The sequence below is a fragment of the Cnephaeus nilssonii genome, assembly GCF_951640355.1.
Source record: "Cnephaeus nilssonii genome assembly, chromosome: 24".
Classification (NCBI taxonomy): Eukaryota; Metazoa; Chordata; class Mammalia; order Chiroptera; family Vespertilionidae; genus Cnephaeus; species Cnephaeus nilssonii.
Genome location: NC_137095.1, coordinates 5,885,976 through 5,911,376, shown reverse-complemented (window position 1 = coordinate 5,911,376; position 25,401 = coordinate 5,885,976). Strand labels below are relative to the sequence as shown.

The following is a 25,401-nucleotide window of genomic DNA, read 5'->3' as shown; positions in this document are numbered from 1 at the left end:
AGTGGGGGGTGTGCAAGAGGCAGCTGATCGATGTTTCTCTCTCATCGATGTTTCTAACTCTCTATCCCTCTCTCTTCCTCTCTGTAAAAAATCAATAAAATATATTTTTTTAAAATAATAATAATTTTTTAAAAACCACAAAACACCAAAATGACAACACCCAGACGCCAGGAAAAGGAGGATCACCCAGACAATTTAGATGATGTTTTAGTCGTTGGGTGGCGAGCTGGGAAAGGATGGGGGCGGATGCTAAATCGTTCCGCTCCCCGGCTCGCGGGACTGCGCCTGCGCACTGCGGCCGGTCACCGGCGCGGGGCGGAAGGGCGGGGCGGGGTGGGGCGGCGCGGCTGGCCCCGCCCCGCACGCAGCTCCGCCGGCGGCCGCGGGAGGAGGAAGGGCCGGGCGGCCGCCTTCCCCGCGTCGCTGCCTGGCGCGGGGCCGCCACCCTCGGGGATGCGAGGCGCAGCGCGAGGCCCGCGGGGCCCGGAGCGGCGCGAGGCCGGCCGCCGAGGGTAAGGCGCCGGGCGGACGCGGGGGAGGGTCCTGCGGTGCCGCCGGGGCCCAGTTTGGGCAGCAGGAGTCGGAGGCGGCCGGCGCCCCGCACCCCGCATCGGGGCAGCTGTCTCGGTCCCGGGACCGGCCGCCGAGTCCGGGGTGTCGGGGGCGGGCCGACCCGGCGCAGGTGCCTGCCTCCCGGGTGAACCCTCCGTCTCTCTCTCTCTCTCTCTCTCCAGCTCCACCCGCTTTGGCCCGGAACCAGCCCCCAAAGGCTAAAAATACTGCCCCGAGGCTTCTGGGCGGAACCGGATCGCGCTAACGGGGCGCGAGGCAGCGGCGGCGGCCAGCGGCCTCTCCCCGCGGAGCAGGCAAGTCGGGGCCCGAAGTTACCTTCCAACCCAGCCTGTCCTCTCCCTCCCCAGGGTGGGGGGGATCCCTTCAGCATCAATCCCTGCCGGCTCCCCAGGGGGTCCCCTAAATGCTGCCCAGGCAGAGAGGGCAGTTACCTCCTGCGGCATCAGAACTAACGGGGAGAGGACCAGAGGACTGAGTCTGTGAGAGAAACATAAGCTGCTTGTGTGTAAATCCATCCTGAATGTCCTAATGCAGGGGTCCTCAAACTTTTTAAACGGGGGGCCAGCTCCCTGTCCCTCAGGCCGTGGGAGGGCCGGACGATAGTTTAAAAAAACAAAAACAACTATGAACACATTCCTATGCACACTGCACATATCTTATTTTGAAGTAAAAAAAAGCAAAACGGCAAAAACACCCGCAAGTGGCCGAAACCGGTGTGGCTCAGTGGGTAGAGCGTCGGCCTGCGGACTCAAGGTCCCAGGTTCGATTCCGGTCAAGGGCATGTACCTTGGTTGCGGGCACATCCCCAGTAGGGGGTGTGCAGGAGGCAGCTGATCGATGTTTCTCTCTCATCGATGTTTCTAACTCTCTATCCCTCTCTCTTCCTCTCTGTAAAAAATCAATAAAATATATTAAAAACAAAAACAAAAAAACACACACCCGCAGGTGGCCCGCGGGCCGTCGTCTGAGGACGCCTGTCCTAATGAGAGCGGAGCGGAGGGCAGGGAGAAAGGCTTTCCTGTAAGTCTCTTGGGGTCTTTAAATCAAAATAGAGATAGCCGCTTATTCCTCGGGAACTAGAACCACGTGGTCACGGAGCCTGGGCGCCCACCTGCCGTGCCCGCCGGTCTTCCTCCATCAGCTCGGGGGAGGCTGGTTATAATCAGGAGGCTGTGCGGTGACCTCTGGAGTCAGAGCTGGGAAGTTTGTTATCTCGCGTGTTTTTTTTTTTTTTTTTTTTTTATAGCATCAGCCCCGGGAGAGAGAGATTCTGCTTCTCCCTAGGGGAGAGCTGCTCTCCCGAGGCGGACGAGGCAAGACCAGACTCGGATAACAGTCTGTGTCTCAGCCGAGAGAGTAAGATCCCGCTGGGGTGAGGGCCCACCATCAGCGCTGGGGACTCTGGGGCAAATGTAGGTGTTTCTCTCTTCTCCGCGTCCAGCACGGAAAAGGAGCGGGTCTGGTTCCTGAGTATAGAGGAGCTGGGGATTAAGAAATAGAAGAAAGAAAGAAAGACCAGACACGAAGATAGAAAAAGCTGGGAGCCGGGTGGGACACCGTCCTCTCTGATGGAGGGACAGGGACCCAGAGCCGACGCAGCAAGTTGATTTTATACCCCCAAATACCCCGGGGTTTCCCCAGAACTTAGGATCCAGGGAGCTTATTTGCATTCTTGGGTAGCCCGAGGATTCCTGGGCAAAGTTAAGAGTCAGTACCGATAACACATCCACCTTTTTGGTGAATGTGTATCCAAGACGCGGCTCTGCCTGTCGCCTTGGACTCCGCTGACAATAATTTTTTATTTATTTATTTTTAAAATATATTTTATTGATTTTTTACAGAGAGGAAGAGAGAGGGAGAGAGACTTAGAAACATCAATGAGAGAGAAACATCCATCAGCTGCCTCCTGCACACCCCCAACTGGGGATGTGCCCGCAACCAAGGTACATCGAACCTGGGACCCTTGAGTCCGCAGGCCGATGCTCTAAACACTGAGCCAAACCGGTTTCGGCATCAACTGACAATAATTTAAAGAAATGCCCGTAACAGTCTGTGTCTCAGCCGAGAGAGTAAGGTCCCGCTGGGGGTGAGGGCCCCCCGTCAGCGCTGGGGATTCGGCTGCTGCAGAGCTTGCTCTTCTTGGGAGTCGGGCAAATAGATGTTCCTTGGGAGCAGCTCTTGGGGTCTCATTGGAGCATTGGGTGGGAAGATCCCCAAAGGGATGCTGGCTGTGGGAGCTGAACACGGGGCCCCTCCCGCCAGGTGTGCGCGGAGGCCAGGATGAAGCTGAAAAAGCAGGTGACCGTGTGCGGGGCCGCTGTCTTCTGCGTGGCCGTCTTCTCCCTCTACCTCATGCTGGACCGAGTGCAGCACGACCCCACCAGGCACCAGAATGGCGGGAACTTCCCCCGGGTGAGTCACGCCTGGCGTCTGAGGTCTTCACGGATACGTCGTCAGGGCTCAGCGCCCAGCTGGAGAGCCGTGTCAGCCCGGGACGAGGACATTCCTTCCCCAGGGGCAGCTTTTCTAGAAACCCGGAGCTAACAACGAGGATGCCAACGGAAGGAGGAGGGGGAAACGGCATGATGGACTGTTGCTCTGTCTGGGGAATTTTTTATTTTAATATATTTTTATTGATTCCAGAGAGGAAGGGAGAGGGAGAGAGAGATAGAAACATCCATGATGAGAGAGAATCACGGATCGGCTGCGTCCTGCACGCCTCCTACTGGGAATTGAGCCCGCAACCCGGGCATGTGCCCTTGACCGGAATTGAACCTGGGACCTCTCGCAAGCCGATGCTCTATCCACTGAGCCAAACCAGCTAGGGCGGTCTTGGGAATTCTTTTTTTATTTTTTATTTTTTTTATTTTTATTTTTATTGATTTCAGAGAGGAAGGGAGAGATAGAAACATCAACGATGAGAGAATCATTGATTGGCTGCCTCTTGCACGCCCCCCACTGGGGATCGAGCCCGCAACCTGGGCCTGTGCCCTTGACTGGAATTGAACCTGGGACCTTTCATTCCGCAGGCCGACACTATCCACTGAGCCAAACCAGCTTAGGGCGGTCTTGGGAATTCTTGGCAGCTATTGCTAATGGGTTGCACCATGCATCCCCACGGAGCCCAGATGCAGTCCTTGTGGGCACAGGCAGTGCCGGGTGGAGGATAGGCGTGTGAGGGGAAACCTCGGCCTCCCGGAGCTGGAGGGCGAGGGTGCTCCCAGCCCAAGTGGATTGCAGCCCTCCAGGGTGATTCACGCCTCCTCCCGTATCTGGCCCGAGCCGTGGCCCCGTAGGCTCGTGGTTCTGCCTTCCTCGGGGCGGGCCAGGGTCGTAGTCAGGCCTCGGGTGCGGGCCTCAGGCCGAGAGCACCCCGAGGCGGAGGGAGGCGTGGAGGGTGATTGCTCTCTGGTTTTCTGGCAGAGCCAAATTTCTGTGCTGCAGAACCGCATCGAGCAGCTGGAGCAGCTGCTGGAGGAGAACCACGAGATCATCAGCCACATCAAGGAGTCCGTGCTGGAGCTGACGGCCAACGCCGAGGGCGCGCCCGCCCTGCTGCCCTACTACACGGCCAACGGCTCCTGGGTGGTGCCGCCCGAGCCCCGGCCCAGCTTCTTCTCCGTCTCCCCCCAAGACTGCCAGTTTGCTCTGGGGGGCCGGGGCCAGAAGCCGGGGCTGCAGGTAAGAGCCAGAGCCGGCGGGGACCCCCCGTGGCCAGAGCGGCGCCGCTGAGCCGGCGCCTGCTCCGCAGATGCTGACCGTGTCGGAGGAGCTGCCTTTTGACAACGTGGACGGCGGCGTGTGGAAGCAGGGCTTCGACATCTCCTACGGCCCCCACGACTGGGACGCCGAGGACCTGCAGGTGTTCGTGGTGCCGCACTCCCACAACGACCCAGGTGAGGGCCGGCGCCCCGCAGCCGGGCGGGCAGCGGGCTGGCTTTTTTTTTTTTTTTTTAAATATATTTTATTGATTTTTTACGGAGAGGAAGGGAGAGGGATAGAGAGTTAGAAACATCAATGAGCCGAAACCGGTTTGGCTCAGTGGATAGAGCGTCGGCCTGCGGACTGAAGGGTCCCAGGTTCGATTCCGGTCAAGGGCATGTACCTTGGTTGCGGGCACATCCCCAGTAGGGGGTGTGCAGGAGGCAGCTGGTTGATGTATCTCTCTCATCGATGTTTCTAACTCTCTATCCCTCTCTCTTCCTCTCTGTAAAAAATCAATAAAATATATTTAAAAAAAAAAAAAAAAAAACATCAATGAGAGAGAAACATCAATCAGCTGCCTCCTGCACACCTCCTACTGGGGATGTGCCCGCAACCAAGGTACATGCCCTTGACCAGAATTGAACCTGGGACCCTTCAGTCCGCAGGCTGACGCTCTATCCACTGAGCCAAACCGGCCAGGGCTAAAAATATTTTTGTATTGGTTTCAGAGAGGGAGAGAGAGATAGTGATGAGAGAGAAGCATCCATAGGCTGCCTCCTGCACGCCCCACACTGGGGATCAAGCCCGCAACCCTGGGGGGCATGTGCCCGGACCGGGAATCGAACCATGACCTCCTGGTTCATAGGCTGACACTCAAACACTGAGCCACGCCGGCCGGGCTCGGTGGGCTTTCTGATGGGAAGGGTAAGGGAGAGACAGTCGGAGGAGGTGTGGCACCCTCAGGGACCCTGTCGCTCCCCAGGCTGGATCAAGACCTTTGACAAGTACTACGCGGAGCAGACCCAGCACATCCTCAACAGCATGGTGACCAAGCTGCAGGAGGACCCCCGGCGGCGCTTCCTCTGGGCCGAAGTCTCCTTCTTTGCCAAGTGGTGGGACAACATCAACGCCCAGAAGAAAGCGGCGGTCCGGAGGCCAGTGGCGGTCGGGAGGCGAGGGAGGGCTGTCCTCTGGGCCTAGGATGGGTGGGCAGGTTTCGCCTAAAGCTGTGGTCCCTCTGTGGCAGGAGAGGCGAGGGGACATGGCAGGGGTGAGGCGTGATGGTGGAGGGGCCCAGATGAGATGGGAGGGGCTGAGATGAGGTGGGAGGGGCCGAGATGAGATGGGAGAGGCTGAGAATGAGATGGGAGGGGCAAGATGAGATGGGAGGGGCTGAGAATGAGATGGGAGGGGCTGAGAATGAGATGGGAGGGGCCAAGATGAGATGGGAGGGGCTGAGAATGAGATGGGAGGGGCCAAGATGAGATGGGAGGGGCTGAGAATGAGATGGGAGGGGCTGAGAATGAGATGGGAGGGCCCGAGATGAGATGGGAAAGGCTGAGAATGAGATGGGAGTGGCCGAGATGAGGTGGGAGGGGCTGAGAATGAGATGGGAGGGGCCGAGATGAGATGGGAGGGGCTGAGAATGAGATGGGAGGGGCTGAGAATGAGATGGGAGGGCCCGAGATGAGATGGGAGGGGCTGAGAATGAGATGGGAGGGGCTGAGATGAGATGGGAGGGGCTGAGAATGAGATGGGAGGGGCTGAGAATGAGATGGGAGGGGCCGAGATGAGATGGGAGGGGCTGAGATGAGATGGGAGGGGCTGAGAATGAGATGGGAGGGGCCGAGATGAGATGGGAGGGGCTGAGAATGAGATGGGAGGGGCCAAGATGAGATGGGAGGGGCTGAGAATGAGATGGGAGGGCCCGAGATGAGATGGGAAAGGCTGAGAATGAGATGGGAGTGGCCGAGATGAGGTGGGAGGGGCTGAGAATGAGATGGGAGGGGCCGAGATGAGATGGGAGGGGCTGAGAATGAGATGGGAGGGGCTGAGATGAGATGGGAGGGGCTGAGAATGAGATGGGAGGGGCTGAGATGAGATGGGAGGGGCCGAGATGAGATGGGAGGGGCTGAGAATGAGATGGGAGGGGCTGAGAATGAGATGGGAGGGGCCGAGATGAGATGGGAGGGGCTGAGAATGAGATGGGAGGGCCTGAGATGAGGTGGGAAAGGCTGAGAATGAGATGGGAGTGGCCGAGATGAGATGGGAGGGGCTGAGAATGAGATGGGAGGGCCCGAGATGAGGTGGGAAAGGCTGAGAATGAGATAGGAGTGGCCGAGATGAGATGGGAGGGGCCCAGGTGAGATGGGAGGAACTGGTTGGAGGGTCACTGTGTTAGGAGAAATCAGAGTTCTGTGAGCACAGGGAAGAGAAAGCCAGGAGCCAGGCCCCTGGACGCTCAGGTGGCGTCCATAGGTCCGCAGGACCAGGACAGCAGGGACGCTGGCTAGCGGGAAAGGAGGGCCCACGTCTGTCCCCTTGGTCCCAGGTTCGTGTGAGCTGGCTCAGAGAGGCCAGTGCGCCCGGGTCCCAGCCTCTTCTGTTTGGCACGACTGGGCAGGTGCCCCCCTCGCTGCCCGCCCCCCAGACCCCCGCTGAGTGTGAGTCCTTCCCTGCAGGCTGGTGGGCAGCGGGCAGCTGGAGATTGCGACAGGAGGCTGGGTGATGCCCGATGAGGCCAACTCCCATTACTTCGCCCTGATCGACCAGCTCATCGAGGGACACCAGTGGCTGGAGAAGAATCTCGGTGAGGCAGGCTGCGGAGAGGGCGCCTGGCCCCACAGCTGGCCCAGAGGGGAGCTGGGGCTGTAAGGTGCCGGGCTGGCAGGTGGCATTACCTTTGTGTGCTGGTTCCCCCACCCAGGGCCGGTGTGATGGCCAGAAGGGAGCTGGGACCAGTCCCAGGAGGCCCGGCGGGGGGTGTTCAGGGCTCTGGCTTCCGTTCCCCTGCCCAGGTGTGACCCCGCGCTCGGGCTGGGCCGTGGACCCCTTCGGCCACAGCCCCACCATGGCTTACCTGCTGCGCCGTGCCAACCTGACCGGCATGCTGATCCAGAGGGTGCACTACGCCATCAAGAAGCACTTCGCGGCCACCCACAGCCTGGAGTTCATGTGGAGGCAGAGCTGGGGTAAGGCCGGGTGCGGTCGGGGGGACAGTGGTCGCTCTCTTGGGGAAGGGCAGGGACCTCAGAGCAGGTCACCGGAAGCACTCTGTCCCTCAGGACGGGTGGAGATCACGCTGACCTGGTCTCTGTGGGATCTGCTGTTCATCCCGAGGGTCTGGGCGTGCCGTACCCGGGGGAGCTGTGCACTTCTGAGCCTTCCCTGCGTCCTGACCTTTGACCTGCACATCCTCTGCAGTCTTAAGTCTAGGTCGAGCCTCCCCGCCCCCCCTTTTTTTTTAATCCTCACCTGAAGATATTTTTCCATTGATTTTCAGAGTGGAAGAGAGAGAAAGACAGAGAGAAACATCGATGCGAGAGAAACACATCGATTGGTTGCCTCCTGCACGTGCCACGATCAGGGCCCGGGCCGGGGAGGAGCCTGCAACCCAGGTCCATGCCCTCGACCGGAATTGAACCCGCAGGCCGACGCTCTAGCCACTGAGCCACCCCGGCCAGGGCCGAGCCTCCCCTTCCTCAGGGGTGCCTGCAGCTGGAGCGGATCGCTGTCCTGCGGGCGCCCCTGTGCCCAGCTCCCCACACCGCCGCCGGGGGGCTGACCTCCCTCTGTGTCCTCCTCAGACACGGACTCCAGCACAGACATCTTCTGCCACATGATGCCCTTCTACAGCTACGACGTCCCCCACACCTGCGGCCCGGACCCCAAGATCTGCTGCCAGTTTGATTTCAAACGCCTGCCTGGCGGGCGCATCAACTGCCCGTGGAAGGTGCCTCCTCGTGCCATCACCGAGGCCAACGTGGCCGAGAGGTAGGCCGCCAGCCCGCCCGGGCTCTGCCGCGTGGGCTTCGGAAGAGGGGAGCGGGCTCGGGGGGTGCGTCAGGCCCACAGCCACTTGGGTGGTGGCTTCCTTCCGAGTCTCCCTGGAGAGTGGAGTGGCTCAGGAGCCACCTGTCCCACGTGGTCTTATTTCCTAAGTGAGCCTGTCTTTTTTTTTAAATATATTTTATTGATTTTTTACAGAGAGGAAGGGAGAGGGATAGAGAGTTAGAAACATCGATGAGAGAGAAACATCCATCAGCTGCCTCTTGCACACCCCCCACTGGGGATGTGCCCGCAACCAAGGTCCATGCCCTTGACCGGAATCGTACCTGGGACCTTTCAGTCCGCAGGCCGACGCTCTATCCACTGAGCCACACCGGTTTCGGCAAGCCTGTCTTCCTGGGTCCTGACGAACTGTCAGAGCTGCATGGCTGACCCAGAGGGGAATACTTCTCAGATCGGTACAGTTCCTTCCAACCTTCAGCCCGACATGACCTCAGTCAGCCGGGACCCTCCGTGCTCCAGGAACCCGGAACCCTGCGCAGGGGTGCGTGTGGTGCTGCCTCTGAGAAAGCAGGCTCGTTCCCTTTGAGACAAGCGCTGGGGACCCCGAGAATGTCACTGTGGCTGAAATGGCCCCCTGGGGACGGGCAGGCTAAGAGGGGTCAGAAACAGCGATTTAGCCAGAACCAGTGCGGCCCGAAGAATACAACAGGTTGAACTGGTTTTCAGGCTGCAGCCTCGGATTTCCATGGTGGCCGAGAGGTAGAAGGGCATGTGACCGGAGGGAGAGAAAGGCGTCTTTTGTTTCCAGATCTGGAAACCTAAATGCGGCTCCCAAACGCGCACCGAGGCCCGGGCTGTGGAGGCAGGACTTTTATTATTTCTTTTAATTAAAAAATATTACTATTACTTTTAATCCTCACCAGAGGATATTTTTTTCCATTGGTTTTTAGAAAGAGTGGAAGAGAGAGGGAGAGACAGAGAGAAACATCGATGTGAGAGAAACACATCAATTGGTTGCCTCCTGCACGCACCCCGACCAGGGCCGAGGAGGAGCCTGCAACCGAGGTACGTGCCCTTGACCGGAATCGAACCCGGGACCCTTCGGTCCATAGGCCGATGCTCTATCCACTGAGCCAGACCGGCTACAGGTGCCAGCCCAGGTGTGCAGCAAGCAAGTCATGGAGTAACTTCATTTTCTCCTTTGAAAGACTTCCTGGATCAGTGGTTGGCAAACTGCAGCTCGCGAGCCACATGCGGCTCTTTGGCCCCTTGAGTGTGGCTCTTCCACAAAACACCACGGCCTGGGCGAGTCTCTTTTGAAGAAGTGGCATTAGAAGAAGTTTAAGTTTAAAAAATTTGGCTCTCAAAAGAAATTTCAGTCGTTGTCCTGTTGATATTTGGCTCTGTTGACTAATGAGTTCGCCGACCACTGTCCAAGGTGGATAAATGAGGGGGAAATGGTATTTGAGGAGTCCTCTCCTGAAAACAAGATAGAAAAGTAGTAGTTGACCAGCACAGTACGTAGCTTAGTAGCTGGTTGAACTGCGACACCATATTTTTGTAGGTTGATCTGAAAAGAGAACGGCGGCCCGGCCAGGTGTGGCTCAGTGGGTGAGCATCGACCCAGGAACCAAGAGGTCACCAGTTCGATTCCCGGTCAGGGCACAGGCCCGGATTGCAGGCTCCATCCATCCCAGTGGGGGGCGTGCAGGAGGCAGCCGATCAGTGATTCTCTCTCATCACTGATGTTTCTATTTCTCTCTCCCTCTCCCTCCCTCTTTCTCTAAAATCAACAAAAATATTTTTTTTTTAAAAAAAAAAGAGAAAGGGGCTTTGATGATATGCTACAGGTACCTGTTTGTTGATTTTACCAGTAACTTGGATGAGAAAGAAAATAAACGTTTCTATGTAGTTTCTACGAGGTGCCAGGCACTGTTCCGGTGTTCTAGCAGGTATTAGTTCATGCACTTGGTTTTAATTCTCAGAAAGGTCTGATGGCAGATACTGATAGTGTCCTCATTTTATGGGAACTGAGGCCCAGAGAGGTTGAGTCACCCGCCCCAGGTCACACAGCTGGTGCAGGCCCCTCGCTCCAGGGCTGCCGCACTCGCCGGTGGACAGAACGAAGCCGCGTGTCAGGATCTGGGTCCCAGCCCTTTGGCATGTGGGTCGAATCTGACCGCTGAGCTTTATTAGGCACAGGTGTAAGTTTCCACCCTTAGCTTCAGAAAACAAGAGACATTTCAGGATGAGGAGAAAAGACCTCGAGAGCCACACGCATGGACAGACGGCACTGTGGGGTGGCCAGGGGGGCTGCTCACCACACCCACGTGAACACGCCGCTCCCATGGGAGCGCCGGGCAGGACAGCGGGGGTTCTGTCTGCCCTCGTGGGCCGGCCCACCCTCGTCCCCGTATCCATCACCGGGTCCCTGCACGGAGGAGCGTGGGCGCATCTTTGGGATGTTTTAACATACATACATGTTTTATTGATGTCAGAGAGGAAGGCAGAGAGGGAGGGAGAAAAACATCCATGATGAGAGAGAATCATGGATCGGCTGCCTCCTGCACGCCCCCCACTGGGGATTGAGCCCACAACCTGGGCCTGTGCCCTTGACCAGAATTGAACTTGGGACCCTTCAGTCCACAGGCCGACGCTCTATCCACTGAGCCACACTGGTTAGGGCCTGTGGTGTGTTTGAAGGAGAATCACAGGGGAGGAGGACTGGCCTGTTGTGTGTGGGGCCAGGAGATTGAACCATCCCTGCAGCCCGGCACAGGCCGCTCTCCGCCCGTCAGCACCGTGGAGAGCGCCGGGCTCCAGGCCTGGATCCTACCCTGGAGGTGGGCACCTGCAGGCCAGGGACACCCCCACGGGGGCTCTGCTCAGCATCCTGTCACACCGGTCCCTGCCCCCCACAGGGCCGCCCTGCTCCTGGACCAGTACCGCAAGAAGTCCCGGCTCTTCCGGAGCAACGTCCTGCTGGTGCCGCTGGGCGACGACTTCCGCTACGACAAGCCCCAGGAGTGGGACGCCCAGTTCTTCAACTACCAGCGGCTCTTCGACTTCCTCAACAGCAAGCCCGACCTCCACGTGCAGGTGCGGCCCCGGCGGGCGGCCCCCAGCCTACCCGGGAGGCTCCAGACCGGGGTTCCCTCCCGGCCTTCCCAGGACTTCTCTCTTCTTTCTTTTTTTTAAAGGTTTATTTTTTTACTTATTTATCATGTTTTTTCAATCCTCACCCGAGGATATTTTTCCATCGATTTTTCGAGAGAGTGGAAGGGGGAGGGAGAGAAACGTCGATGTGAGAGAGACACATCGATGGGCTGCCTCCTGCACGCACCCGACCAGGGCCGGGGAACCTGCCACCGAGGTGCGTGCCCTTCACCGGAATCGAACCCGGGGCCCTTCAGTCCATGGGCCAGTGCTCTATCCACTGAGCCACACTGGCTAGGGCCATACTTTATTTTTTATTATTTTTAATTTTAATTTTTAAAAAAATTTCTTTATTGATTAAGGTATCACATATTTGTCCTCATCCCCCCATTCCCATCCCAAACCCCTCCCCACGCATGCTCCCCACCCCCCTGTTGTTCTTAACCACTGGTTAGGTAATTTTAATTTTTTAAATACATTTTTATTGATTTCAGAGAGGAAGGGAGAGGGAGAGAGAGATATTAACATTAATGATGAGAATCATTGATTGGCTGCCTCCTGCACGCCCCCTACTGGGGATCGAGCTCACAACCCGGGCACGTGCCCTTGACCGGAATCGAACCTGAGACCATTCAGACTGCAGGCTGATGCTCTATCCACTGAGCAAACCCGGCTAGGGCTATTTTTTATTTTTTTAAGTAAACTTTTTATTGTTGATAGTATAATAGGTATTTCCCCTTTACCCTCCTTTACCCCCATCCTCCCAACCCGTTCTTACCAACCCCTCTCCCAGTCTTCACTACCCTATTGCCCATGTCCATGGGCTATGCATATAAGTATATAAGTTCTTTGGTTTATCTCTTCTCGTCCCCCCAACCCCACATCGAGCTGTGTCAGTCGGTTCCATGCCTCTTATTTTGTTGGTCAATGCATCCTGTTCATTAGATCCCACAGATAAGTGAGATCATGTGGTATTTGTCTTTCTCATCTGCCAGAATGGTCTCCCAGGCCCCCAGGGTGGGGCCAGAGGGTGGCCAGGACAGGGACTGAGTAGGGTGGGGCATGGGGTGTGGGGCCAGAGGGTGGCCAGGACAGGGACTGCATAGGCAGGATCGCGGCCGCAGCCCTGGCTGCGGCACTGAGGGGAAGGGGTTTTCGGGGTCCCCGCAGGCCCAGTTCGGCACCCTCTCCGACTACTTTGACGCCCTGTACAAGAGGACGCGGGTGGAGCCAGGGGCCGCGCCCCCGGGGTTCCCTGTGCTGAGCGGAGACTTCTTCTCCTATGCGGACCGCGAGGACCACTACTGGACCGGCTACTACACCTCCCGGCCCTTCTACAAGAGCCTGGACCGCGTCCTGGAGGCCCACCTGCGGTGAGCGCCGGCCGGGGCCCGGGGTGGGCGGGAGGGGGACCCGGGAGGCCGCGGGCGGCCGGGCGCTGACGCCCCTCTCCGCACAGCGGGGCGGAGATCCTCTACAGCCTGGCAGCCGCTCACGCCCGCCGCGCCGGCCTGGCCAGCCAGTACCCGCTCTCGAACTTCGCCCTCCTGACCGAGGCTCGGCGCACCCTGGGGCTCTTCCAGCACCACGACGCCATCACCGGCACCGCCAAGGAGGCCGTGGTGGTGGACTACGGGGTCAGGTGCGGGCCCCGTCCCCCCGGGCTCCACGCCCCTGCCCCCCATCCCAGAGCAAGGCCGTGCGGGCGGTCCGTGGGCAGGCCGTGTGTGACCGTCTCCCCCACATTCCCTCCCCTGTCCCCCAGGCTGCTGCGCTCCCTGGTCAGCCTGAAGCAGGTCATCATTAACGCCGCTCACTACCTGGTGCTGGGGGACAAGGAGGCCTACCGCTTCGACCCCGAGGCGCCCTTCCTCCAGATGGTGAGTCCTTCCTGCACCTGCTCGGGACCCCCCCAGGAGCAGGGGGTGAGGGTCTCGCTCCTCTTTCCTGCCCTGTCCTGGGGTGAGTGCAGCTGCCCGTCCCCACCCAGGACACGGGTGGGGAGGCGGCAGGATGCCGCCTCAGGCTGAGTCCCCTGATGGCTCTTCCCTTCCCACCATTTTTTTTTAATTATTATTATTATTTTTTAATATTCTTACTGATTTCAGAGAGGAAGGGAGAGGGAGAGAGAGATAGAAACATCAGTGATGAGAGAGAATCACCGACCGGCTGCCTCCTGCACGCCCCCCACTGGGCATGAAGCCAACAACCTGGGCATGTGCCCTTGACCAGAATCAAACCCGGGGACCCTTCAGTCCGCAGGCTGTCGCTGTATCCACTGAGCCAAACCGGCTAGGGCCCCACCACTTTTTTAATACATTTTTTTTTTTATTGACTTCAGAGAGGAAGGGAGAGGGAGAGAGAGAGAAACATCAATGATGAGGGAGACTCATTGATCGGCTGCCTCCTGCACGCCCCCTACTGGGGATCGAGCCTGCAACCCGGGCATGTGCCCTTGGCCGGAATCGAACCTGGGACCCTTCAGTCCGCAGGCCGATGCTCTATCCATTGGGCAACACCAGCTAGGGCCTTCCCACCGTTTAATTCCAGGATGACACCCGCTTAAACCATGACGCCCTGCCAGAGCCCACGCTGATCCAGCTGGACGCCTCGCCCAGGTGAGCGGGACCAGGCCGGGCCGGGGCAGAGCCGCTCCCTCCCCCCTCCCCCCCACCTGCCCCAGGCGCAGAGGCCGCCTGGCCAGCTCACCTTCCACCCGCAGGTACGTGGTGCTCTTCAACCCGCTGGACCAGGAGCGGCTCAGCGTGGTGTCCCTGCTCGTCAGCTCGCCCCGGGTGCGCGTCCTGTCGGACGAGGGCCAGCCGCTGGCCGTGCAGGTCAGCGCGCACTGGAGGTCCGCCACCGACATGGTCCCCGACGTCTACCAGGTGACCCCCCGCCCGTCCCGGGCCCCTGTCCCTCAGCACCGGCCTCCCGCCCCCTCCGTGCCCCCCGGGGTGGGGACCGGGGTCCTGCGGGGCGGGGCCGCCCAGGGGACAGTCGCCGCTGAGGTTTCTGTCCTTGAAGGGAAGGCGAGGTCTGGAATAGTCCTGGTGAGAGTCACAGTGGCTTTCTATTGCCTGTCACTCTTTTTTACAGCAAACCTTTATTTTTATTTTTTATTTACCATATTTTCCGGCGTATAAGACGACTTTTTAACCCAGGGAAATCTTCTATATGCCCAGTCGTCTTATACGCCGGGAAATACGGTATTTGTTTTAAATAATAATATTCACTTTTTTATTTTTATTGATTTCAGAGAGGGAGAGAGAAAGAGAAACATCAATGATGAGAGATCATCATGGATCGGCTGCCTCCTGCACGCCCCCTATAGGGGATTGAGCCTGCAACCCGGGCATGAGCCCTGACCGGGAATCAAACCCGGGACCCTTCAGTCCGCAGGCCGGTGCTCTGTCCACTGAGCCACACCGGCTAGGCGTGGGGTTGCCACGTCATAGTTTTTCCAGTGTCCTTGAGATTCATAACAGTCTGACCGGGGACAAGTAATACCACCCCCCCTTGCCGAGGAGGGACGGAGGCCCCGGCGGGTACAGGGACTTGCTCAGGCCCCAGGCCCCGGATCCCGGGCCTGCGCCCAGAACTGACGCCCCCTGTGCCATAGGTGTCTGTGCCCGTCCGCCTGCCGGCGCTGGGCCTGGGCGTGCTGCAGCTGCAGTCGGGCCTGGACGCGCCCCGCACCCTGCCCTCCTCCGTGCGCGTCTACCTGCACGGCCGCAAGCTGGCCGTCAGCCGGCACGAGGCCTTCCCTCTCCGCGTCATCGACTCGGGCACCGGTGACTTCGCCCTCAGCAACCGCTACATGCAGGTCTGGTTCTCAGGCCTTAGCGGGCTCCTCAAGGTAAGGCCCGGCGGGAGCCAGAGGGTGCGGGTGCCGCGGGTGCCGAGGGCCTGGGGGGCTCCTGGGGGAAGTTCGTCCGCGCCCTCCCGGGGGCAGGCCTGACATGCCGGCGTGGGGCCAGGGGTCAGGGCTGTGTGTTTTGGCAGAGCGTCCGAAGGGTGGACGAGGAGCGGGAGCAGCGCGTGGACATGCAGTTCTTGGTCTACGGCACCCGCACGTCCAAGGACAAGAGCGGCGCCTACCTCTTCCTGCCTGACGGCGAGGCCCAGGTACCCAGGGACACGGCGGGACCCCGGGGGCCGGGGCCTCCCTCCCAGGGCACCGGAGATTCTCCCTTCGGGGCCTGGCTGGGCTGCCTCTGAGAGGTGGGAGGAGGGGCGAGGGGCTCACCGGGGGGCTTGGCCCAGCTCAGCCAGGGTCTCAGGCCAGAGCCTGCCAGGCCCTCCTCCTTCCCGGCCTGGCCCTGGGCTGGCCCCTCCCGCTCTGCTCTGTGCCGGGGCTCAATGCCGCCTGCTTGTCCCCAGCCCTACGTGCCCAAGGAGCCCCCCGTGCTGCGCGTCACCGAGGGCCCCTTCTTCTCGGAGGTGGCGGCGTACTACGAGCACGTCCACCAGGTGGTCCGGCTCTACAACCTGCCAGGTACGCCCCGGGGGGCGTGGGGCGGGCAGGAGGTGAGGGCCGGGGCTGTGACACGCGCTTCCTCCTGCCCGGGCCCGCAGGGACAGCTCTTCCCGACCAGTGATCGTAGGAGGCAGGGCTGATGCTTCATTGATTCTCGGGGCGTAAAGGGTGTCCAGGGAGAAACGCTGGGGGTGGCCTGGGGGTGTACAGCCTGCCCAGCTGCCTCTCCGCCGTGGCTCAGCCCCCCACGCTCCCTCTGTCCCCGTGCCCAGGGGTGGAGGGGCTGTCGCTGGACGTGTCGTCGCTGGTGGACATCCGGGACTACGTCAACAAGGAGCTGGCCCTGCGCGTCCGCACGGACATCGACAGCCAGGGCACCTTCTTCACGGACCTCAATGGCTTCCAGGTGACCCCGGACCCGGGGCCTGGGGAGCCCTCGGAGCAGAACTGGGACTGGGTTTTGCTTCCGTCCGAGGCCCTGGGGTGAGGTCGGGAGAGGTGTCCGCCTGATGGAGAAGGGGATCCAGGCGGGAGTGGCCAGGGCCCCCTTCAGACTGGGGACCCCCTGGGTCCCAGCCGGGGCCTGGGTGCCCTTGACCGGCTGGCCTCGGCCCACAGGTGCAGCCCCGGCGGTACCTGAAGAAGCTGCCCCTGCAGGCCAACTTCTACCCCATGCCCGTCATGGCCTACATCCAGGACGCCCAGAACCGGCTCACGCTGCACACGGCACAGGCCCTGGGCGTCTCCAGCCTCCACGATGGTGAGTGGGAGCAGGAGAGGGCGGTAAAGGGCAAGAAAGGAAGCGCATCCTGCCCCCAGAGCCTCTCCGCTCTATAGTCCCCCCTCTCCTTCCAGTTCGCATCCCCCTCCTGTCCTGTCCCCCATTCGATAGGGGGTGAGCCAGTAACAGCTGCCAGTCACAGGCGCCACTGTCACCCTCTCCCTGATGGAGGCGCCTGGGGGTGGGTGCCCCTCAAGAGGCATCAGAATATTGAACAGTGATTCTCTTTTTAAAGAAAAAAAATTTTTTCCCTAACCGGTGTGGCGCAGTGGATAGAGCGTCGGCCTGCGGACTGAAGGGTCTCAGGTTCGATTCCGGTCAAGGGCATGTACCTTGGTTGCGGGCACATCCCCAGTAGGGGGTGTGCAGGAGGCAGCTGATCGATGTTTCTCTCTCATCGATGTTTCTGACTATCCCTCTCTCTTCCTCTCTGTAAAAAATCAATAAAATGTATTTTAAAAAAGAAAAGAAAAAAAATTTTTTACTGGATTTCAGAGAAGAAGGGAGAGGGAGATAGAAACATCAGTGATGAGAGAGAATCATTGATCAGCACGCCCCCTAACTCAGAATCGAGCCTGCAACCGGGCACGTGCCTTGACTGGGAATCGAACCCGGGACCTCTCAGTCCATGGGATGGCGCTCAATCCACTGAGCCACCCCAGCCTGGCTGAACATTACTTCTCAGCTGAGCTGTGCAGTCCCCTCTGGCCAGGGATGGGAGAGGGACCGTTGGGAAGGGCATCGGTGTGGTAATGAATTATTTAGCAAAGCAGAAAAAGGTGTACATCTTCCTACTCACGGTCATTAAACAATGAGAATGGCATTCTTCAGAACCAGAACAAGGGCAGGAGGTGCAGTAGCCTGGAGCGGGGCAGCCAGGCGAGCGAGCCCAGGAGCCCCGTGCCCTCGGGGCGATGTGAACAGCTCGTACTTCAGCTCTTCCTTCCGGGCGGGCGGGGGGGGGGGAGGGGGGGTCTGTGCAGGGCCGAGCGGAGGCCCATCGGGCTGTGCAGGGGCCGGCGGTGAGGGCAGTCCTGGGAGAGTGGACTCTGCTGCCCCCTCCCCGGGGTCTCCCGGATGTAGGACTCTCCTGTGGTCTGTCTGCCACAGGGCTGTGCCCACGCTTGGTGCTCTCTGCCCTTCCGGGAAACAGCGTGCTAAGAAATGATTGTTTCATTTTTTTATTTTTATTTTTTAAATATATTTTATTGATTTTTTACAGAGAGGAAGGGAGAGGGATAGAGAGCTAGAAACATCGATGAGAGAGAAACATCCATCAGCTGCCTCCTGCACACCCCCCACTGGGGATGTGCCCACAACCAAGGTCCATGCCCTTGTCCGGAATCGAACCTGGGACCCTTCAGTCCGCAGGCTGATGTTCTATCCACTGAGCACACCGGTTTCGGCTGTTTTATTTTTTTATTTATTCATTTGAGAAGGGGAAAGAGGGAGAGAGAAAAAGAAAAAACAAACATTAATTCTTTGTATCCCTTATTTGTGCATTCATTGATTGATTCTCGTATGTGCCCTGACCGGGGATTGAACCCACAACCTGGGCGCGTCGGGATGACGCTCTGAACAGCCATCCAGCCAGGGTCTGAGAAGTGACCGTTTTATACGCCAGGGGTCTGTTGTAGGCTTTTCAGCCGCCTTTCTGTGATTGCTCGGTGAAGACTGCCGAACCGCCGACGTCAGAACCAGGGCTGGGATGGGGGAGAGGCGGGAGGGCCATGGTGTGGGAAGGCCCTCCAGAGGGTCTTTAAAAAGCAGGCGCTGGGAAAACCCTCCCCCCAGCAATACATGTCCGCTTTGCAGTGCGCCCCGTCCCAAGTGCATTTCAGAGAGAGAGCCCGGGCCATCACTGCCGTCTCTTTTCCCCTGGGCAACCCCAAGGACCCCCCCCCCCGCCCCCAGCCTCTGCCTGGCTGTCCTCTCGCACCCCTCCTGCCCGAGGAGCTGGAGTCTGTCCCCGCCTGGAGCAGGCCGGAAAGCGGGTGTCAACTGCCCAGTTAGGCCTGGGAGCAGCTGCTGAAGACCGGCCGGTGATGGCTGTGTGTCTGGGAGACACGGGGCAGGGCCGAGATCTGCCGGGGCGGCCTCCCCCGCCGGGCCTCGACTCCAATGTCCTCCTCTGCGAGGCCAGTCCTTCACGGAGCCCCCTCCCAGCTCTAGCCCCAGGGCTTCTCTCCCTCCCGAGTGACTCAGCTTCCGGCCACCCCCACCCCCACCCCGGCTTCCCCGGGCTCTGTGCTGGGTCCTTCTGAAGGTCACTGTCTGCTCCCCGGGCACTCACAGTTCACTCCCGCAGGCCAGCTGGAGGTGATCCTGGACCGGCGGCTGATGCAGGACGACAACCGAGGCCTGGGCCAGGGGCTCAAGGACAACAAGAGGACCCGCAACCACTTCCGCCTCCTCTTGGAGCGCCGCACCCTGGGCAGTGAGGTGAGGGTGGCCCTGGGGTGCAGCGAGGGCTCGGGGAGCACAGCTAGAGCTGGACGGGGTGGCGAGAGGACGGCCTGGTTCCTGGGTCAGGGGGAGTCGGGCTAACGCCCTGGAGCTCCATCTCCTGCAGCCTGGCGCCTCCCTCCCCTGCACCCCGTCTCCAGTGCCCTGTGCTCACCTCCCGCCTCCCTCTCTGCACCTCCCCCACCCTATCCCTCGGCCCCCCTGGCTCCCCAGCCTTCTCTCCACCAGCCCTCTCACCTCATGGCTTTTTAAAAAACATTTACATTTTAATACCTTTTTTAAAAGATATTTTTTTATTGATTTCAGAGAGGGAGAATGAGAGAGGGATAGAAACATTCATGATGAGCGAGAATCATTGATGAGCTGCCTACTGCACACCCCACACTGGGGATCTAGCCAGCAGCCCGGGCATGTGCCCCGACCGAGAATCGAACCCATGACCGCCTGGTTCATAGGTCCGCACTCCACCACTGAGCCACACCGGCCGGGCCTGGCTTTTTCTCCAAACTGGCACCATGTTGAGGGCCTCAGTCTGTCAGCAGCAGGAGCATAACTGAGAGAAGGGCCGGCAGGGGGTGCTGAGCTGTGTCACTTAGCAAGTTGTGGCTGGAATTGGAGCGGTGTCAGCCTGCCCCTCCGGCCGCCGTGTCTGTGCCTCAGACAGAGCCTGCGCTCTCCGGATACTGACTGCTCTCTGGCAGTTCATTCGCGGTGTGTGCGGGGGCTGAGCCACGTGTGTGGAAAGATTAGGTACAAGATGGGGTGTCCACCGGTTCTGAGGAGCCAGAGAACGTTGTGGCCCAAGGGGGTCGAGGACGGCATCCTGGAGGAGGTGCCAGCCAGGCGCGGCTCTGATGAATGAGGGTCTGATCTCCACACGCGGCCCAAGGCCCAGAGCGGGCCCAGGTGATAGGGAGGAGCAGTGAGTCCGCTCAGACCGGAGCTGCCTGACCAGTGTGGGAGCCACGTGGCTGTTTAAATTAATTAGAGCTGCCCGGCCGGCGTGGCTCAGGGGCTGAGCATCAACCTAGGAACCAGGAGGCCACGGTTCGATTCCCGCTCAGGGCACAGGCCCGGGTTGCAGGCTTAATCCCCAGTGTGGGTCGTGCAGGAGGCAGCCGATCCATGATTCTCTCTCATCATGGATGTTTCTCTCTCTCTCCCCCTCTCCCTTCCTCTCTGAAATCAATAAAAAACATATAAAATAAATTTTAAAAAAAAACAAATCAATGGAAAAATAACATCAGGTAAGGATTAACAAAAAAACATGCACAAACCAATTAAAAAACAATAAGTTAATTAGAGCTACATACAGTAACCAATTAGTTCTTCACTCAGACTGGCCACATGTCGGGTGCTCGGTGGCCACGCATGGCTAGGAGGGACCGTATTAGTGTAGACTAGCATGTTCCCATTACTGCAGGGCGCCCTCCCAGCGCTGGGCCAGCACGGGGGTCTAGGCAGCAGGTGGCAGTGGCCTTGAATGCCTGGCTAGGGGTCTAGGCTTTACTCAAGGCCATTGAAGGCTGTGAGGCAGGAGGGACATTGTCGGGACGCGTCCCCTAAGCACATCACTCCGACAGCAGAGCCGGGGAGGGGGGATGTGTGGGAAGAAAGACTGGAGGCTGGGTGCCAGTTGAAAGGCCATTCAAGTCCCAGCCGGTTTGGCTCAGAGGATAGAGCGTCGGGCTGAGGACTGGAGGGTCCCGGGTTTGATTTCTGGGTTGCAGGCTCGATCCCCAGGGTGGGGCGTGCAGGAGGCAGCCGATCCATGATTCTCTCTCATCACTGATGTGTCCATCTCTCTCCCTCTGCCTTCCTCTCTGACATCACTAAAAACGTATTTGAAAAGAAAGGCCATTCAAGCAGGACAGGCTGGTGGCTTGAACCCGAGCCGTGGGAGGTGGAAGTCGGGTGGATGTGAGGACACAGCAGAGGTGGGACGAGACCGGGCAGAGGGGAGTGAGGTTCTGGGCAGATGGGAGGAGGGTGGGACTGGGGACAGAACTGCAGAGCCGGGGAGGACAGTTCAGCTCAGCCTGTGAGTGACGTCCAGTCGGCCATCCAGGTGTGTCAGTCGGCTCAGCCGTGGGGACCGCTGGGCCCGAGGGTCAGGGCCGCTGCTGTGGACGTGGAGGGTCACGCGGAGGACCTTCTCCACCAGCCCGTGTCCCCTGGCGGAGTGCACATCTTCCGGCCAGCCTCCCCGCCCTGAGACCCTAATCTCTGAGGGGGTGCCGCTGAGGGGAGTGTTCACAATCGTGTCACGGGAGCAAAAAACCCCCAAAAGTAGAGGAGAGTGAAGTAGGCCCCCCCTTTTTTTAAAATTGATTTCAGAGAGAAAGAGAGAGGGAGAGAAACATCAATTGTGAGAATTATTGAACGGCTGCCTCCTGCACGCCCCCCACTGAGCACTGAGCCCGCAACCCGGGCATGTGCCCTGACCGGGAATCGAACCCTGACCTCCTGGTTCCTAGGTCGATGCTCAACCACTGAGCCACGCCGGCCGGCAAGGAGCCCTTTCCAAGTGGTGTGCGATGGGAAGTGGCTGCACTTGACGGGTCCTGGAGCCAGGCCCCCTTGTATCCAGACCCGTCAGGGAAGCTCTTTCCAAAGGAACTGGCCTGGTTGTGTTTCATCCTCACCTTCACCCCTCACCCTGGCTCCGTCCCCTCACCCGCGTCTCGGGCCGATCTTGCAGGTGTCAGACGGCCACTCTACCAGCTACCCGTCCCTCCTCAGCCACCTGACCTCCGTGTACCTGAATGCCCCGGTGCTTGCCCTGCCCGTAGCCAAGCGGCAGCCCCCGGCTCCCGGTCTGCGCTCATTTCATCCTCTGGCTTCCTCGCTGCCCTGCGACTTCCACCTGCTCAACCTGCGCACGCTCCAGGCTGAGGTGAGGATCCCGCTCAGCCCCGGGCCTCCAGGACCAACTTCCGGCCTGTCCTCACCCAGGCTCCTCTTTGTCCCAGCACCGCCTTCGGGCAGAGGTGCTGCTGCACCTGTGAGCCCCGGGGAGCACCTGTGAGCCCCGGGAGCACCTGTGAGCCCCGGGAGCACCTGTGAGCCCCGGGGAGCACCTGTGAGCCCGGGGAGCACCTGTGAGCCCGGGGAGCATCTGTGAGCCCCGGGGAGCACCTGTGAGCTCCGGGGAGCACCTGTGAGCCCCGGGGAGCACCTGTGAGCCCCGGGAGAACCTGTGAGCCCCGGGGAGCACCTGTGAGCCCCGGGAGCACCTGTGAGCCCCGGGGAGCACCTGTGAGCCCCGGGAGCACCTGTGAGCCCGGGGAGCACCTGTGAGCCCCGGGAGCACCTGTGAGCCCCGGTGAGCACCTGTGAGCTCGGGGAGCATCTGTGAGCCCCGGGGAGCACCTGTGAGCTCGGGGAGCACCTGTGAGCCCCGGGAGCACCTGTGAGCTCGGGGAGCACCTGTGAGCCCGGGGAGCACCTGTGAGCTCGGGGAGCACCTGTGAGCCCTGGGGAGCATTAGTGAGCTCGGGGAGCACCTGTGAGCTCAGGGAGCACCTGTGAGCCCCGGGGCACACCTGTGAGCTCAGGGAGCACCTCTGAGCTCGGGGAGCCCCCGCCTCACTGCCTTGTGCTGTCTGTCACCAGGATGAGCCCTCCTTGCCCTCGGCAGAAGCTGCACTCATCCTGCACCGCAAAGGCTTCGACTGCGGCCTTGAGGCCAAGAACTTGGGTTTCAACTGCACCACAAGCCAAGGCAAGGTGAGCAGGGCCCCGTGAGGGAAGGGAGCCCCTGAGGAGGGAGGGAGGGAGGTGGGCAGTGAGGGAGGCGTGAGAGAGGAGGGTGAGGCTGCAGTGAGGTCAGGCAGCGGTCGGGGGGCAGGGGGCACTGGGTATTTTAGAGAGAAAAGTGGAAGCTGCTGACATTGGTTTTCGAAGCTACGGAGGCCCGGCGGGGCAAGTTCTAGACGAGAACAACTGTTCTATCTGGACAACTGCTCCTGAGCAGGGATGTCCATCAGACACAGAAATTAAAAACCAACAGCACCCCGGCCGGTGTGGCTCAGTGGACAGAGCGCCAGCCTGTGGGCCAAAGGGTCCCGGGCTCGATTCCGGTCAAGGGCACCTACCTGCGTGGCAGGCTCCTCCCCAGCCCGGACCCTGGTCGGGGCTCATGCAGGAGGCAACCAATCGATGTGTTTCTCTCACATCGATGTTTCTGTCTTTCCCTCTCTTTTCTATTCTCCCTGAAAAAAAAAAATTAAAAAAAATCAATGGATGAGGATTAACAAAAAACAAACACACACAAAAACAAAAGCCGTCAAGCTGTATTCGTTGTTTAAGCCGGCCGGCACCCACAAATGCCTCCACGCGCCAGGTCCTCAGAAGAGGACCAAGACATGGCCCGTCTCCCAATAGCTCACCGCTGGGTGCAGCGGTCCCGACCCCAGGTTCAAGGTCAGGCTCGGGCTGCGCACATCTGGGTGAGCCTGAGCCTGGGGCAGACCCGCCTGTGCACGTGGGCACCCTGCTGCTGGCGGGCACAGCAAGTATTGGAGGGAGAGCTGCCCTCCCTGGCGTGTCAGCACCCAGCACGGCCCCCCTCCCTTCCCTCCTCCGCGCAGGTGGCCCTGGGGAGCCTCTTCCACGGCCTGGACGTGGGCTTCCTGCAGCCGACCTCCCTGACGTTGCTGTACCCGCTGGCCTCGCCCTCCAACAGCACGGACGTGTACCTGGAGCCCATGGAAGTTGCCACCTTCCGCCTCCGCCTGGGCTAAAGGGGAAGGCCAGCCGCAGAGACCGCCTCCAGCGTAAGGTCGGGTTGGACCAGCCACACCGGGCACCCTGTCCCGCTCTGCCTCTCAGAACTGTGACAGACTGAGCTCGGCCTCGCTTCCTGTTTGTTGTCGCTGCTTCTGTGTTCGGGGGCAACCCGCGGCCCGTGCTGGGCGGCCAGGGCAGACGCTGGTGAGACCCAGGAGAGAAGGCCCTGGGTCAATGGGCAGGCCCGCCTCGGCTTTGGGGTGTGAATGGCCGCCCAGCTGGGCACTGGCTCAGCGCCCGTCCTTTTCCCAAAATGGGACGGAGGAGAATCAGGAGAGGAGGTGGGGAGGCTGAAGGGGTCACCGCCAGCCTCAGGGTCGGCTGGTCCTAGGGGGTCCTGGGGCCGTGTAGGGACTGTGTCCCGGGGTGCTGGGAGGAGGGGGTGGAGGAGCAGGAGGACTCCCGCTTTCTGTGAGGGCTCCGCTCTGAGTGCTCCCTGGCCCGCACGCCCTGGAGACTGTCGTGGCCAGAGGTCAGGACACTTCAGGTGCAGAATCCCCAGCTCAGACTGGGTGCCTGGTCTGGGTGTTGATCTGGGGGATGGAGACCCTCCCCCCTGCGGACTCCTCTCTGGTTCCTGTCCTCTGCACACCACGGTCCCCACGAGCCCCTTCCAGCCCCTTCCAGCCGTGGGGGTGGGGGGGGACCCGGCGCATCTCCTTTCCCGGGGGAGAAAGCGCCGCTCCAAGATGCCCTGTGCCTGGGCGAGCGCAGGCGGCCTCGCACCGTCCCTGCAGCCAGGCCTCGGCCTCCCCGCGCGTCTCCAGAAGAATCCGGTCCCGGCACGGGGACCAGGGGCGTGGGAGTGACTGGGGCACTGGGGCTGCTCACCGGCCTTCATCTCAGCTTCGATGAATAGAGAACGTTTTGTGATAGTCTCTATAGATGCTGAAACGACATTTGGCAAAATTTACAATCCATCCCTTATTAAAACTCCTAAGATTAGAAAGAGACATATTCATCCAGGTAAAGGTCTCTCAGAAACCAGCAGGTAATGGCATTCTGAAAAAGCCGACTCCAGGCGTTCCTGGTCAAGCCAGAAACCAGCCGAGGGCTCACCGTCACTTGGGGAGATCCTGACACTGCTGACCCGCAGCGGGCAGATGACGGGGAAGAGAGAGTGGCAGTTGTCATTGGCAGACGCTAGAAGGGCCGACCTATAAAATCTGCGTGTGTCCATGGAAGACCTATTAGCATTCTGTAAGTTCACCCAAATGACACATATCGATTTCCTGTATAGACTGGCTCTCTCCATACAGCCCACGCGTTCCTGCTATTCCCTGATTTGGGGTACCTTTTGGAATGTGACAGGTTCTGCAGTTCACTGGGAAGAGTAAATGTGTGAGAGTACAAAGTGATTCTGAGTCCTGATGAGTCGGGGTGGGGGGGTGGCCGCGCTGGGGCGGGGGCGGACACTTGTCCTTCGGGAGTTCCCAAA

At 59.7% G+C, this 25,401-nt stretch overlaps 1 protein-coding gene across 2 annotated transcripts; it reads left to right on the top strand.

Moving 5' to 3' along the window:
* Positions 1-367: 367 nt before the first annotated feature.
* Positions 368-25,324, top strand: MAN2A2 (mannosidase alpha class 2A member 2). 2 transcript variants are annotated; one of them, XM_079764032.1, is made up of 24 exons: positions 368-512; positions 735-866; positions 2,836-2,985; positions 3,997-4,254; positions 4,325-4,469; positions 5,261-5,432; positions 6,960-7,087; positions 7,296-7,469; positions 8,085-8,271; positions 11,211-11,388; positions 12,616-12,818; positions 12,905-13,087; positions 13,211-13,325; positions 13,996-14,063; positions 14,168-14,333; positions 15,068-15,304; positions 15,451-15,573; positions 15,829-15,943; positions 16,198-16,331; positions 16,544-16,685; positions 19,015-19,148; positions 21,874-22,068; positions 22,788-22,901; positions 23,765-25,323. In XM_079764032.1, exons 3-24 carry the CDS (start codon positions 2,854-2,856, stop codon positions 23,915-23,917), a joined length of 3,456 nt encoding a protein of 1,151 aa, XP_079620158.1. In that variant the 5' UTR covers positions 368-512; positions 735-866; positions 2,836-2,853; the 3' UTR covers positions 23,918-25,323. The 2 variants fall into 2 exon arrangements, with proteins under 2 accessions (XP_079620158.1, XP_079620157.1); XM_079764031.1 differs by lacking the exon at positions 368-512 and having other exon boundaries at positions 741-866; positions 4,018-4,254; positions 23,765-25,324.
* The last annotated feature ends 77 nt before the right edge of the window (positions 25,325-25,401 follow it).